Source organism: Centroberyx gerrardi, chromosome 9 (assembly GCF_048128805.1).
Source record: "Centroberyx gerrardi isolate f3 chromosome 9, fCenGer3.hap1.cur.20231027, whole genome shotgun sequence".
In the NCBI taxonomy this organism is placed as follows: domain Eukaryota; kingdom Metazoa; phylum Chordata; class Actinopteri; order Beryciformes; family Berycidae; genus Centroberyx; species Centroberyx gerrardi.
Window position 1 is genome coordinate 5332383 of NC_136005.1, and position 14922 is coordinate 5347304.

Sequence of the window (14922 nt, forward strand, 5' to 3'; positions counted from 1 at the left end):
TGGCTGAACAGACAAAGAAAAGAGAAACTCAAACTGCATCAACAGAAAATTCAAGGAAAAAAAGACACCACAGTCCCGCCCACACTGTTTGATTGACAGGTGATCTCTGAGAAGTGCAGTGCAGAAACACCACAGCAACGAGCGCTGAGCAACAAATATGGAGACTAAATTAAAAAAAACTAGGATCTTGTCTTTGACCCATATGCCCTTGAAACCTGCTAAAGCCCCATTGCAGAGAAACACGGGTGTGAATGAGAGATTAACAATCTTTTCTGCGTACCTGAAAAAGTAACTTTTTGCAGATGTGTGGTTTCTCCCAACAACAGTGTTTTACCCTGGCAGACTTCAGTTTGCGGACAGTTGAGGCAGAGTGTGGCGGTGTGGCCAGCAGCACTGTCTGAATCCATCAGCGTCCACCTTCCAAAGCCAGTCTGCAGATTTTCCTCAGAACGACGGGCTTTAGTTTGACCCTGCTGGATGTAATTGGTGACAGCTTTTGCAATATGTGGGGCCGAATGACGGGGGTGCAGACTGCAGAGCTTTACTTTTGTATTTTGCATGTGTATGTGTGTGTGTGTAATAGGGTTAGACCAATATATTGATTGATGAGCCGATATTGGCCTTTCAGCAAACATCAGATATTGCCCACTTTTTGTCATCCACCTCTGATATGATGGAGGTTCCTCCCTGACCACAGCTACATAAAAACAGTCTGGAAAACCGGCAATGAAATGTTATTTTCTTTGCACATTTGAATTTTTCCAATTCATTGCGCTAAAGAATTTCATTAGTCTGGGTTTCAATGGAGAGTTTTAGTCTCCCATGATGGTCTGAATGCGGTTTCATCTAAATTTCAGTAGGAAGAACGCACACCCAGCAAGGTGCAGGCTTGAGGCTTTTATAATACTTCCGCTAATAAAGAAGAAAGTCACTCACTCTTCTCTTTTCTTTTAGTTTAGTGCAATAAGAGAAGAGTGTGCGACTTGAATTTTCTTTATAACTAAATGCTGTTTCACGCTTTTCCACAGTTTTTTGTTGATGTTGTATATTGGCACAAAATATTGGCTATTGGCAGCTTCAACACAAAAATATTAGTATCTGCCTTCAAAAACCCATATCAGTCGAACCCTTGTGCGTAACCAATAAAGAGAGTGTGTGTTGGAATAGGGAATAACTTTATAATCACAAGTGTGACTGTCGACTGTGATGACGCTGCCATCATCCAAACATCACCAAAGAGACATTTGATCGATTGCAATAATTTACCTTCCCTCGTTGATATAAAATGCAAAACTGGCACAGAAATCACACAGAAAATTGGGCATTTATTGATTCCCCCTCATCATTTCTCACACACTGCCTGATCTGCTTCGTGCAGTCTTTGTGTGATTTTCTTAAGCTGAGGAATGAGTAACGACTTGTCACAGAACACACACAGTACAGTATCGATCCAGTAAACATGAGGCTGTGAGGGGCACGGGCTTTTCGGCACAGCAAATACTGCCACTCTGTGTTCCAAAACAGACAGTGCTGCCTCAGAATGCAGCTCATGTCTCCAGAGTCGTTCACCACGCTGCAAGAAATACCCACTTTAACAAGGCATTTCACCTAACACTCAGTCTTATAAACTCATTTTTCTTAAAACAAGTGAACAAATCTCCCAGTGGGGTGAGATCATGTCACTTGTTTGAGGAATTTTCTTGAATCAAGTGTCATTTTCTGGAGTGATCTGCCACATTCTGCCTTATTTTAAGATATTGAAACTTCTAGAAAACCCCAGAAACAAGTGAAATGGGAAACATTGTAAACAAGTGGAATTATCGCATCCAATTGCAAAATTTTAAGACAAAAAAACAAAGATTTAACACTGAATAGGAGACTAAATGGACATTTTTTGCAGTGTGTCCATTAGTCACACTGAACCGATTGAAAAGCAGTTGTCACCATATAACTCAGTATCTCCTGATCCACATCTACTACCTATTTCAAACACATTTCGGCAAAAAGACTTCTATGCAGTACCAGAAAATGGTTCTCAAGGCTTGAACCATAGCAGAACCCTTTTTGGTGCCTTAGAGAAACCTTTTAGAAAGGTTCTTTACAGCTCGAATGCTTCCACATAGGAGCTTTTTGCTATAAAGTCTCTTTCTAAAAGGGTTCTTTATAGCACCAAAGGGGATTTGCTCTGGTACAATCTCAAAGAACCCTGTTTGGTGCTATAGAAAAACTTACAGAAAGATTCTTTATAGTGGGCTACCAAAAAACCTTTTTAGAAAGATTTTTAGACCACCAGGCTGAAATGGTTCTACATAGGATCTTTTTGGTGCTATAAAGAACCCTTTATATATTCTGGATTCTGACAGTTGTGTTTTTTAAACAAATTAGAAGGTTCTTGGAGTCATTATGGTCCTGTATAGAACCACTACCCTAACCAAGGAACCCTTAATGAACCCTCTTTTCTCTGAGCGTGGGCAGGTGTCTGTCTGGACAGAGGAGCTCTGATTGACAGATTGTTTCCACACTGTAATTTTCCTCCCAATCATATCAATGTTTTTTGCCCGTGCAAGCACTGTGGTGCTGTGATGACGGTGACCAATGACACCCCCACTCCTAACACACACACACACACACACACACACACACACACACACACACACACACACAGGGGAATTTGGTGTGCAGATGCCCTCATTAAAGCAGTGATGCTGTGAGGCCACGTACAGTAGACTCAAGGGATTTGAGACAGAAAGCATTTATCGGTTTTGTTCCAGGCTTTGAGTAGCTGATGTTTCCACAGATTTCACTGTTCATACACCGAAACCTCAAAGTACATGATTATCTCCAAGAGCCACTAAACCCCGAGAAGTCACATCTCAGTTGCTGATGCGGAATCTCAGTCCCATATAGAGTATCACCAGGACACATTTATAACTCCTTCATGAGGCTGCGTGCTTCATTTGAAATTATTCTGTTTTGCGAACATTCAAATCCATTTCACTCTGGATGTACAGTGGTGGCGGATGTATCCGTTGTGCGTTAAGTCAATTTTCCAATACGCTCTCTGCGCACAGGTGCTTAATGCATCAATTGGTTGCTGATGTAGTGAATGGATAGATCTAACTCTTATAACGGGGATGGGAGTCGTCACGGACTGTTCCCTGGAGAAGCCAATGTACTTGTACCACACATGAACTCCAGCTAAAGATTCCCGATGTCTTTGCGACGCAAAATCCAATCCTGTTACTTCGCATCTCACCGCAAAAAGTTGCCCATCTTAACCAGTCACTTAGTCTCATGTTCATTCTTAAAATCTTACTTTTCTTGAAACAAATGAAGGATTTTGTCGATGGGGATAGATAATTCACTTCTTTCCACTGCAGTTTGTTTCAGAAATGTTCCAGAAACAAAAAGCGTCAATATCTTGAAACAAAGACAGGTAGGATCAAGAAGAAGACACTTGATTTTAGAGAAATCCTGAAACAAGTGAAACTGCATTGGAAATAAGTGTAATTACTTCACCCCATTGACAGAATTTTCAGTTGTTTTGGGGGAAAAAATACGATTTTAAGACTCATACATACTCACATACTAGAATAAATGACTTATTAAGATGGATATGTTTTGCAGCGCGGGCGTTTAGATGTCTTAGATGTCATTATGTCTCCGCCAATGTCCCTCAGCTCTTAAAAAACACAAGGCGTTTGATTCCACGTCCAGTTTCAGCGACTGCATCTCAGCCAGAGGTCCGTGGTGAAAAAAAAACAAAAAAAAAAACAGACAGTGTGTTTGGATAGCCCATATCTCATTTCCCCCAAACCCACTATGACCGGAGCTTGTATCATCTAATTAATCACTGACATGACGCGCTCAGACGCAGGTAGAGAGAAAACAGGGAGTTGGCGAGGTATCTGGGAGAAGGAGGACCATTACGCAGGTTATCATGACATCACCACGGCTGGCTATAAAGCGGTGAGGACTAATACACTGAGTTAGAGAAGCACTTGAGGAGCTTTGGAGTAAAGGACGGACTGAGCTAAATAAGCCTGTGGGTTTACCAGCTGATAGGCTGCTGCTGCCGTTCCTCTTTCTGAACTTCACCGCAGAGGAATCCCTTCCACAGAAAAAAAAAAAAAAAAAACTTGTCAAAATGAACTTGTCGCACTTGGTAGCTTGTGGACTTATGATCACCCTGCTTTCAGCAAGGACGGGGGCGAAACCTTTAAGTCAGGCGCAGCAGAAGGTAAGGAGAAGTTCAGTTGATATCCTTGTTATTAGAAACTCAATCAGCTTATTTGCTTCACAGTTTTACGCAGCTGTTGGCGGATGGCTGTTTCAGGAGTGATCAGTGCTGCTTTGGTCCAGGCGCTGAAGACTGCTGTTTTACGCATCAGAGTTCGTGACTTCAGTCATGTTTAGCAATTGGACACTGGCAATATGTTTCAATTGGCTCCGCACTCTGAATCTAGAACAGTCTAGTAAGATTTTTTTCATTTACAGTATTTGGAAAGAGACAGAGTCTGTTTTGCATGACATGATTTCCAAATATATTTCAACAATATGGATTTCAAATCTACTGTATTCTGCTCCTCCGCATCATCTCCCTCCTTGTTGCATCTAAGCGCACGACGGAGTCATCTGACAAGCGCTCCTAAGAAATAACTAAAACCAATGGCTTTAGGCGAAACCACTCGCCTCAACATAAGTTTTATCTCAGAAACGATTTTGCATGATGAAGATATTCGGGCTCAACGTGGAATACATATTTTCCCGTTATTAGTCAAAATCAAAGTAACCCAAACCAAACATTTCCGTGCGTAAAATAATCATTACGCATGGAATTTATCAAAGTGGAATCATCAACTTGTGAAAATCAAGATATCAGAAAGAAGATTTAACTTTTAAACCTGGGGTTTTTACCTCTTATATGACTGAATTTAGGTTCACTGCACGTTGATGGCACGGGCTGCAGTTCAGACCGGAGCAGCAGGCTGAAGGCACCTGCCTTTCTGCTCCCAGGACTTCCACTGCAGGCGACAGCAGCGGTGTCTTAGTTCTTTGAGCTAAATTGTCACATAGTCGCAATGTAAATACAGAAAACTCGCGGGAAATAACTGCAAAAAGCATTTCCTCTGACGCTTGCACTGAATAAATGCAGCATCCTGGGAGCGTGTTCGGAAGTTGGGCGTTAGTCCCAACCTGTTATTTTATTTCCGCCGATGTGAGGCAAGTGCAGACAGGAACAGCATTTATTATCTACATTTCAATTATAGTGCCGTGCGTAAAAGTTGGCGATGTTGACTTAAGTTTGTTTATCTCTCAGTCCAATGCAAGGGATGTTTGAAAATGCTTAAATATGGAGCAAGATGAAGTTTTATTTGAAATCAAGTGTTATGCAAACGGCTGATGTGCTCAAACAAGCACTGAACATGCCGCGTTCACTTGTCTCTTGTTGCGTAAAAGATGTCTTATCTATCTCGTTGCAGAATATGTTTATCTAACGGAGGCCTTTTTAATAAATGTCATTTCATCTTTGTTCCAGTCTCTTAGAAGTTTGCTGGGCGAGGAGCTGGCGGACTTTCTGGAGTCGGAGGAGAGGGAGAGGAGGCTGGACACCGTGCGCTCTCGGATACGCTTATTGCGAGATTTACGCATGGACACCCGGGCCAGGGGGATGTGGGCGCGTCTCCTGAACGACCAGCCCACCCCAAGGAGACACAAATCGGGCACCAAGAAAGGAGGCTCCACGGCGCGGAGCGGCTGCTTCGGACACAAGATGGACAGGATAGGAACCATCAGCGGCATGGGCTGCTAGAGCTGGAGCAGCGAAACTGTGCTGGTGAGTGGCCTCTTATCACTCCCATATGAGCTGAATGTAGGCCACTGTAAACATGGAGGTGGACAGCGACAAGAAAGAAAAGAAAGAAAGAAAGAGCAGTGACACAAAGTAAAGAAAGAAGCAAGCAAAGATCGAAAGAAGGAAAGATAGAAAAGAGTTGGAGTTTTCTGTTTTGTTGATGGTGCCAGAAGCATCTCATGTACAGAGGGAAGGAAGGAAGGACAGAAGGGAAGACGAAAGAAAGGGGGGGAAGATGATAGGGAGAAAGAAAGCAAGAAAGAAAAAAGATAGAAAAGCAAGCAAAAAATAAACTATCCTCTAAGGGTTTCATGTATAGCAACAGAAATGAAGAAGGGAAGGAAGGAAGGAAGGAAGGAAGAGAGGAGAGAAGGGGTTGAGGGAGGAAGAAAGACTTTAAGTTAGTGTCTGTTTTATCACGCTCCTCTAAGGATCTCATGTAGGCTACAGTGACAGAAAGGAAGGAAGGAAAGAAGGAAGGGAGGAATAGAAGAAATAAGAAAGAAAGAAATTTGTTGAAGCTGCTTTGTGTTTTGTCGATGGTCCTTTAAGAATCTCATGTACAGTGGTAGGGAGGAAGGAAGGAAGGAAGGAAGAAAGGAAGGAAGGGAGGGAGAAAGAAAGCAAACAAGAAAGAAACAAAGAAAGAGAAGATGTTAAAGTCAGATTATGGTTTTGTTGATGGTCCTCTCAGGATACTGCCTGCTTCACATCCACAGTTAGGCCAGACCAGAATCAAAATCAGGTCTTACTGGCAGCGATACACCAAGTTGAGAGCGATGACCATGCATGGTCTGATTCTGTCAGGTGATGAAGTCACAGTCTGGGTCAAAGGTCAAAGAAATCACATTAAGCATCTGACTATCTGCCATTGACCTCTGCTGTCTGACTTCAATCCTCTTTATCATAAAAGCCGATGCTTGAGACGATGTTGAGCTGCGGTTTAGGACAGAACAGGATGTCCCAGACTTGTGATGTCATCACACCTCGACCCGTAGCCTCGCAGTCTGCGATCTGAGGACACGAGCCGCCTTATGAGAGCAGGAAAGCCCACTTAAACTGACGTATGGGAGGCATTCCAGCGGGTGTTTAGGAAGTCCGTGCTTGTGTCTGTATGCATCATGCTGAACGATCCCATCTGCTGGAGCCAGGCCGAACGCTGCTGCTAACAACAAAGATCATCCATCAAAAAACAAGGAGATCATAAGTCAAGTTTGAGAAAGAGAGAGAGAGAGAGAGAGATGGAGGAGGGAGGTGGGGATGCAGACAGGCAGACACACACACACACATACACACACACAAATGCACACACAGGCGCATACCATGTAATTGGTATTGCGACATTTTGAGTTTGAATCCGGCCCAGGACTTTTGTCGCATGTCTTTCCTGTCTCTCTCTTTAAACTCTCTAATAAAAGCAAAAAAATGCCCCCAAAAACAAATTTGCACACACACACACAGCGCACCATGAGCAGCAAGGTAATTATTCCGGGAAACCCTTTCTCTTCAGTCAGTAAAAACAAAGAAACCTTAAAAGGGCGATGAATGAAGCAGTGAGGAAACCAGGTGACACATAACTCGCCCTGCAGCTCGAGGCTTTTTTGTGGTTGTGCGGCTACCAGTGAAATCCTGATGGGGGACTGTGACTCACCCAAGTGTTTGTGTGTGACTAAGTTAGTGTGTGTGTGTGTTTCATCAGTTGACACCTCTGTTTCCTCCCATGGGCCAGTGCATTATGTGGCTTTGGGAGCTTGTTTTGGACTTTCAGAGGCAAAACAGTCACTGAAGAGTTAGGGCGGCTGCTGAGGCATGAGGATAAAGCTGAGAGATAACGCAGAAAGTTTGACTGAACAAACTTAAGTGTGAATAAAGTTGTTTGTGACAGCTCAGTCTAACCTTGTTTTTCCTCTCTCCTCTCTCTAGAGCTCTGGACGATGGGTTTGGACAACATGGATTCAGTTTGTTCTCGCCCGAGGGAAAAAAAAAACTTGCGAAGTGACGGATTTTCGGTACGAAAAGTCACCATGACCAGCATAAACGAGGACTGAGATGACAACGCTACAAAACCCTTATATATATAAATATATATAACATACAAACGGTCAACACATACAAACACAGACCCATACTACAAGATGGCGGACAATGGTGTAAAAACTACAAACCGCAAAGCTGTATATTGTTGCTGCTGCTGCTGCTGCTGTACATTCATGTACTTCATCCTCCCCTGCATAAATGTATTTATGTTTAAAAAAAAAACTATTTATATGTTTATAAAAAGAGATATTTATAAATATGAGTTTTATTTATGTAACATTTTGAAAATGGATGCAAACTGCAGGTCAATTCTGTTTGTAACTTTTTTTTTTCTTTTGTCTCAAATACTTGTAAATGTTTTCAAAATGATAAAAGAACATTCCATGTGCACTTACAAGTCTCCTCTCAGGTGTTTGTTGTATATAAGACGCTGTTTTAAGTTCTGTTATAACTGAATATGTGAGAGCTGAGACACTTGCCCGGGGAACGACATATACTGTGTTTGCAGTAGTGAGGGAAAAATTAATGGCGGTATCATTTATATTGACAAAAAGAAATTTTGCAAACCTAAAAGTCTTTTAGTGACAGGTGTGTAGGACAAAAACCAAAAAGGTAGATACTGAAAAAGAAATATAATCCTGCACACTGTCTACACTTGCATAATACTTTATTGAGACGTTTTGGTGACCAAAACGCTGCAATAAAGTATTATGGATTATATTTCTTTCTCAGTATTATTTAACTTGAAACCAGTTGGTGCAGAGCAACTGTCTTACCTTAGCTGACAAAGGAAAAGGAGGGTAAAGTTAGCGTAAAGTTTTAAGCTGCTTTGAACAAAACGCACAATGTGGACTGACTTATAAGCAAAGATCACAGGGGAAATCTCACTTTCTATCATTACATTTTACAGTCACGTTTTAGCATTTAGCAGATGCTGTAATGCAAAGTGCAGCAGTAGAATAAACTTAAATTACCAGATCGCCAATATTACAAAACAACCAATATTAAGGACTGGAAGCCAATGGTCAAAGCTACAGAGATTTACCAAATATCCCTGTGATCCTACAGTGATCATGTATAATAAGCTTATTAATTACCATGTATGGTAGAGAAGAGCTTTATTCATTTCATCATTCCAATGTAATTAGAGGAAGATATGGAAAAAGAGGATGTTGGATGGCTTATAGGGGAGAGGAGGTGAAGTGTGTTGTGATGGAGGATTCGGGAGTGACTCTGCTGTTCTTAAACTTGCTAAATTTGGAACCAAGTCAAGCTCTTACTTTCCACTACAGAGAGTTTTATGGTGTTGGTGATAACTTTATTTATATGGCACTTATCTAAAAGCAGAGTTTACAAAATGGTTTACAAAAAAAATGCATAAAGCATAAAAAAATAGTAAAATATACAAAAATAAGGATGTAAAAATGGCAGACATTCAAAGAAACAGTGGGGGTTAGAAATAAAAGACCATAAAGTGGGGGGAGTTATAAATATAACATAAAAGCAAGTCTATAAAAGGGTGTTTTATGAAGAAGGAGGAAGGAAAAGATGATAATGAATTAGCTTAAGTTCCTCAGCCAGGTTGTTCCACAGTCTGAGGGCCTGATGGCAAAATCCCCTTTAGTCCTGAGTCTAGACTGACTGGCAGAGGATCTCAGGCTGTTTTATCTTTCCAGGGAAGAAGTGTTTAATGTGACAATGTTTAAACAGGATCAGTAAAATCTTAAAATCATGATCATCATGAATGTCACATGCTGAGAGGATCATCTTTTTAAGGATGCCAGTTATTTTTTTGTTTTACAAAGGAGGCTGAAAACCGGGCTTGAGACCAGAAGGCTGCTGGTTTGAGTCCCTGGACTAGCTGAGAAACTTGAATGAATAACACTCCAGTAGTCCAGTAGAGCTGCTCAGTATGCTCAATATGGGAGCGGTCGGTGGATCAGTGGTTAGACGGACCCGGGTTCGATTCCCGGACTCGCCTGGGTTTACTTTCTGAGTTTCCTCCACAGTCCACAGACATGCAAGTCAGGTGGACTGGAGACTCTAAATTGACTCTAATAGGTTATGAATGTAAGTGTCTGTCTATCTGTGTTAGATCTGTGATGGATTCCTCCCTGCCTTCTGCCCAATGCATGCTGGGACAGGCTGCAGCTCCCTGTGACCCTGAACAGGAACAAGCTGGCAGAGAAAATGAATGAATGTATGAAAATGAGGCAGAGCGGTGCTGAAAAACAAAGCAAAACGTCAAGAACTGACAAAAAAGCAAAATGACAACAACTTTGAGAGTAAGCTCAAATTGAAGGTAAAGGTAATACCAATTCAACTTGTGCACTACCAGCATAGCATCACAGTATGAACACAAGTGACACGGATGGTCAAGACTTGCAGTAAGGTGCTCACACACTAGAGGGCAGCGTCACGCTGAGGAGAAGGAACTGTTCAGAGAAGCAGAGACACCTGTTGCACACACACACAGTTCATTATACTGGACCATATCATTCAGTAATATTCAGTAATAGTGAAATATATTACATCTTTCAAATCATGACTGCCTTGTCCAAAAGCTGCTTAGTGTTAGCATAATATTTACTGCATTACATAAGAAAAGGATAATCTGCATGATATTGTTTCAGTTTTGAGACAACAAGGCCACTTGAATTCATGTATGAATGAATAATTGAATATGAATCTAATAACTTTCTGTTGTCATGGGCTGACTGACAAATACCATGCTAGTATCAGTGGATGGGGAGCAGAGGCACACACACACACACACACACACACGCACACACTGCAGCATTCATTGCTTCTCGCATAATCAGAAACCAGAACCACACTGGTGGCTACGTAAACAGCTGACTTCATAGATAATGCAATGCAATCCATCATACCAGACTGCAATATGTGTTATTGTTATAAACTTATCTCTGCCTCTGAAAACATGACATTTTGTTTAAAATCTCTAAGTAAAGGGCCTGTGGAGGCAAATAATGTCAGTAACATTGAAGAGTGAGTTTTACCTTCATGCCAGTGATCATTTTGTCAAAGTCGGTGTCTCATTTTGGAATGGCACTCTAATACATCAAGGTTTCATGTGTCTGTTGTCCAACACAGACTACCCACTGTGACGGAGAGGTTTAGTGCTACATTTACACTGATAAGGCTCAGGGGTGAACAAAATAACAGATACACCACATGAAAAAGGACGTTAACTTTGAAGTAACTATCACAATTACAGTGGCAGCTACACAGGTGAGTCGTGTTAAGCTGAATGCAAATTAGCAGTATGTATCAGCGTTGAAAAAGTCTGACAATCACCACTTTTATTTGCGGGTTTTCAAAGCAACACGAGGCAACTAACAGCACTCCAAAGAGGCTACATAGCTGGTGTCCAAATTAGAGGACAATTTGTCACAAAAACTGTTAAATTACTTAATGTTGCAAAGGGAACAGTCTGGAAAATCATGACAACATGCCAAACATGGACAAACTGTATTGGTAAAGAGGAACGGTGGCTGTAAACTGAAGCTCACCATCAGGGATAGACGGACACACAGGATAGTTAGTAAAAAAACACCAAAATATGGCCTCTAAAATTTCCACAAAATTGTATCAACACCTCTGTGACAACAAAAACTATACGTTGTGAGCTTCACAAAGTATTAATGGCGGGGCTGCCATTCATAAACTGCTTGTATCCAAAGCCAATGCCACAGTATGGTCTGGTGATTCGTCTTGCACCATATTTCCCTCCATCCAGACCGATACTGTATATATATATATGTACTGTATATATATATACATACTGTATTATGTGCACTTTTTTAAACATTACTTATTCTGTTCTTGTGTGCCTTTATGATGTTAGTTATCTTTCTGTTATTGGCCGTCTTTTTCACGGCCCTGAACTGTTTTGAATCATGCTTGTGAAGTATTTTGGGTTACATTGTTGTATGAAATGTGCCATGTAACTTAAATTTTAGTTGATTTTTGATTTGATTTCAACATCATTGAACTTAATAGGAAGTTCTGGGGTGCAGATTATGAAGCAGATTTCAACTCCTTCATTCCTCAAAAGACTGGAGGCTTTCATCCTTGAAGGGGAAAGGTCCAACATAATTATTAGTTACTTACTTTGGTATATTATGTGCTTCTGTTATTTTTGTTATTTTGTCCATCCCTTGTATATCAACCTATCTGCTGTATCTGCAGGCAGGTTGAATATGCCCGGCTGTAACAGTAACCATCTCCCCCTGTTCAGTGATGGTAAATCTGCTGCAGTCAGTAGGTACTTACACAGCTCACAGGGTTTTTAGTCTTATTAATAAGGATGCAGCCATAGGCAAAAAATATCAAGCCAACAATTTAAGAAACATTCTCAATGATTTGCCAGATTCACCCAGAATTTACAGCAGAGTTTAATTCTTACTATGAATGAACCATTTTGGGCGGCTGCCCAGAAATAAATGCACATTTCCTCATGATAAAGGGCATTCCTCCTGAACTAAAAGCACAGGATGCATCTACTTCACTCTCTGCAGTTCAGTTTGCTGCTGCTGGAGTTTCTGTTTGTTGGATTTACTCAGTCTAATCCATTTCCCTAACAGCGCTGATTAACAGGTGCAGACACAGGGGAGGAGGGGGTGGGAGGGGTGGGGTGGGGGAGGATTGCATTGCTCAACTTCTGAATTTACTGCGCTGAATCTGAAAGACCAAGACAGTAATTAACGCGTGAAGGTGACAGGACTCAAAACCAGATGTTGTGTTACATAGCCAGGAGGGATTTAACCCAAACACCTACTATTAGAATGAGGTTGTTTGTTTTTCTCTTAAACACCTGGGGGAATTCAAATGTCAAACAGAAGTACTGATGTTGAATATTTGGCTCCAAATCACCTTTGCGCCTGTGAATCTAAGAGATTTACTAAATGTTGAGAGACATCCCTTTGAGCAGACTGCCTTATTTTGTGCCTCCAGTCGCAGTGGCTGATGGATTCCCAAATTCACCACCTACTTTCACTATCTGATAAGCCAAATATGATTTTGGAATAGAAAAGCCTTTTCAGGTGATGGTTGGTTACCTGCCAAAGTGCTGGAAGAGGAGACAAAATTTATTAGACTGATGAAATCTACTAAATCGCTTACAAAACACTGCTATGTTTGTACATCAGCTACTGTATATCAAGAACACTTTCCTAATTTCCACACAGACATGCTCAGGCAGACGTTAATTACATGGAAATGATGTTGAAATGAAGGGTTTCATTCCAAAACACTTGATACTGATTGCTCAATGTTTAAAAAAAAATACAGATCCTCAAAAATGTTACTATTCTATAAGTAAGTAATGAAGCTCCAGACAGCAAATGACATCAGTAACATTCAGTAGTGAAGTTTGCATTTTATGCCAGTAATCACTTTGTCAAAGTGAGTGTCACAGTTATCAGATGGTGTGTGTGTGTTGATTGGACTGAAACTCTTCAGTTCCTCTGCACAGCAGTGTGAAGTAAATGAGGGGACGACCATGTGGATGTGAAATGCAATGCTGCCTCTGTGTGGTTTTGAGGGTTAATTACTCAGACGCCCCCTGGGGATGACTGATACTCCCAGGCTGCTATGGGCTTTTTCCTCTTGGATGAAATATGAATTAGGCTAACAGATATTTATTTTTCAAATACTGCTGCAGCAATTAAAGAGCAAGATAGGAGCACTTTCACAGGAGCTTCTAAGCAATATACACCCAGACAGTCCAGCAAACTACTGCTACTACTACTGTTACTAGTAAGCTACTGCTACTACTACTACTACTACTACTACTACTACTACTACTACTACTACTACTACTACCACTACTACTACTACTACCACTACTACTACTACTACTACAGCTACTACTACCACTACTGCCTCTACTACTACTACTGCTATTACTAATGAATAGGCTAATAACCTAATAACTATGTGAGGATGATCAGCAATTAAGAAAAACTAAGTATGAATACAAGGAATCAATACTCCCATACTAAGTTACTACAACTACTAGCCTACTACTATTACTGCTACTAAGCCTACTACTATTAGGCTACTACTGATAATAATACTACTATGGCTATTACTGCAAATAACAACAACAATAATAATTTATAGACCTAGTCACCAAAAAAAATCACTATTCCCCAACACATACCAAATTCTACTTTTTTCAAGTATAACTCAGATTGACCCCAATGGAAAAGTGTGTCTGGTGAGTTTATCCAACTTTATGTTTTTTCAAACTCATTTTCAAACACTCCTATCTTATTACATGACTATAGGGTCTTGCTCGGATATTTTCAATGATCCTATACATGTATTATAGGATTAGTAGTTACTTTTTCAGGTTTATCCTAGTCTCGCTTGGCCATACCTTTCTCCAAAACGTTATCCCAGCGGACGGGTTTGATATTCAGTGGACAGCCTATCGATCCGCGCACACTCTTGGTACACGTGGTTGATGGTTGATAGGGGCTGACTGCGACCACGTGGTCCATATAAACAGCTGTCCGCCATGGGGCATAAAGACGCTTATTATTGAACACATAACAACTTTAATAAAAACTGCAGCTGTTATGACATTAGCGACAGTTTACTACTTTACTACAAACGTTCAATAACTACCAATAATTCGTTTTGAAATAATTTGAGACCATGCATTTCAGTATTTCAACAGGTTAAATCCAGTGTTTGGATGCAATACCTCATTTAATCATTTTGCATTCATAGATTATGGTAACATGTATGCATTGGTGTATTTATGCAGTTGTTTTTGTTGATAAACTGCAGTTAAACAATGAGTCGTTTGTTTCTGTAATGCAATAAATGCTATTTCGCGTGTCAGTGTAGGCGATGGATGAAGATGTGGGATGCGCGAGCACTATGCAAATACCGTCATAATATTCTGACGTGTGATTGGCGGAGAAGGCCGTGTGGGCGGGACGCCGTGAACGCGCAGAGCACGAAAGTAACCAGCGCGTCTCCGTCATATCTGTCTT

General features: G+C 41.0%; 1 protein-coding gene across 1 annotated transcript; it reads left to right on the plus strand.

The window, feature by feature from the left end:
- Window positions 1-3981: 3981 nt before the first annotated feature.
- On the plus strand, window positions 3982-8275 carry nppc (natriuretic peptide C). Its single transcript, XM_071925589.2, has 3 exons — window positions 3982-4240; window positions 5540-5836; window positions 7778-8275. The coding sequence occupies exons 1-2, from the start codon at window positions 4148-4150 to the stop codon at window positions 5810-5812; spliced, it is 366 nt and encodes a 121-aa protein (XP_071781690.1). The 5' UTR covers window positions 3982-4147; the 3' UTR covers window positions 5813-5836; window positions 7778-8275.
- The last annotated feature ends 6647 nt before the right edge of the window (window positions 8276-14922 follow it).

Excerpts from the sequence above, each read along its gene's own strand:
- nppc (XM_071925589.2), top strand. The coding sequence starts at position 4,148 with ATGAACTTGTCGCACTTGGTAGCTTGTGGACTTATGATCACCCTGCTT. Across the intron at positions 4,241-5,539 it reads TAAGTCAGGCGCAGCAGAAG|TCTCTTAGAAGTTTGCTGGG; the intron begins GTAAGGAGAAGT and ends TCTTTGTTCCAG.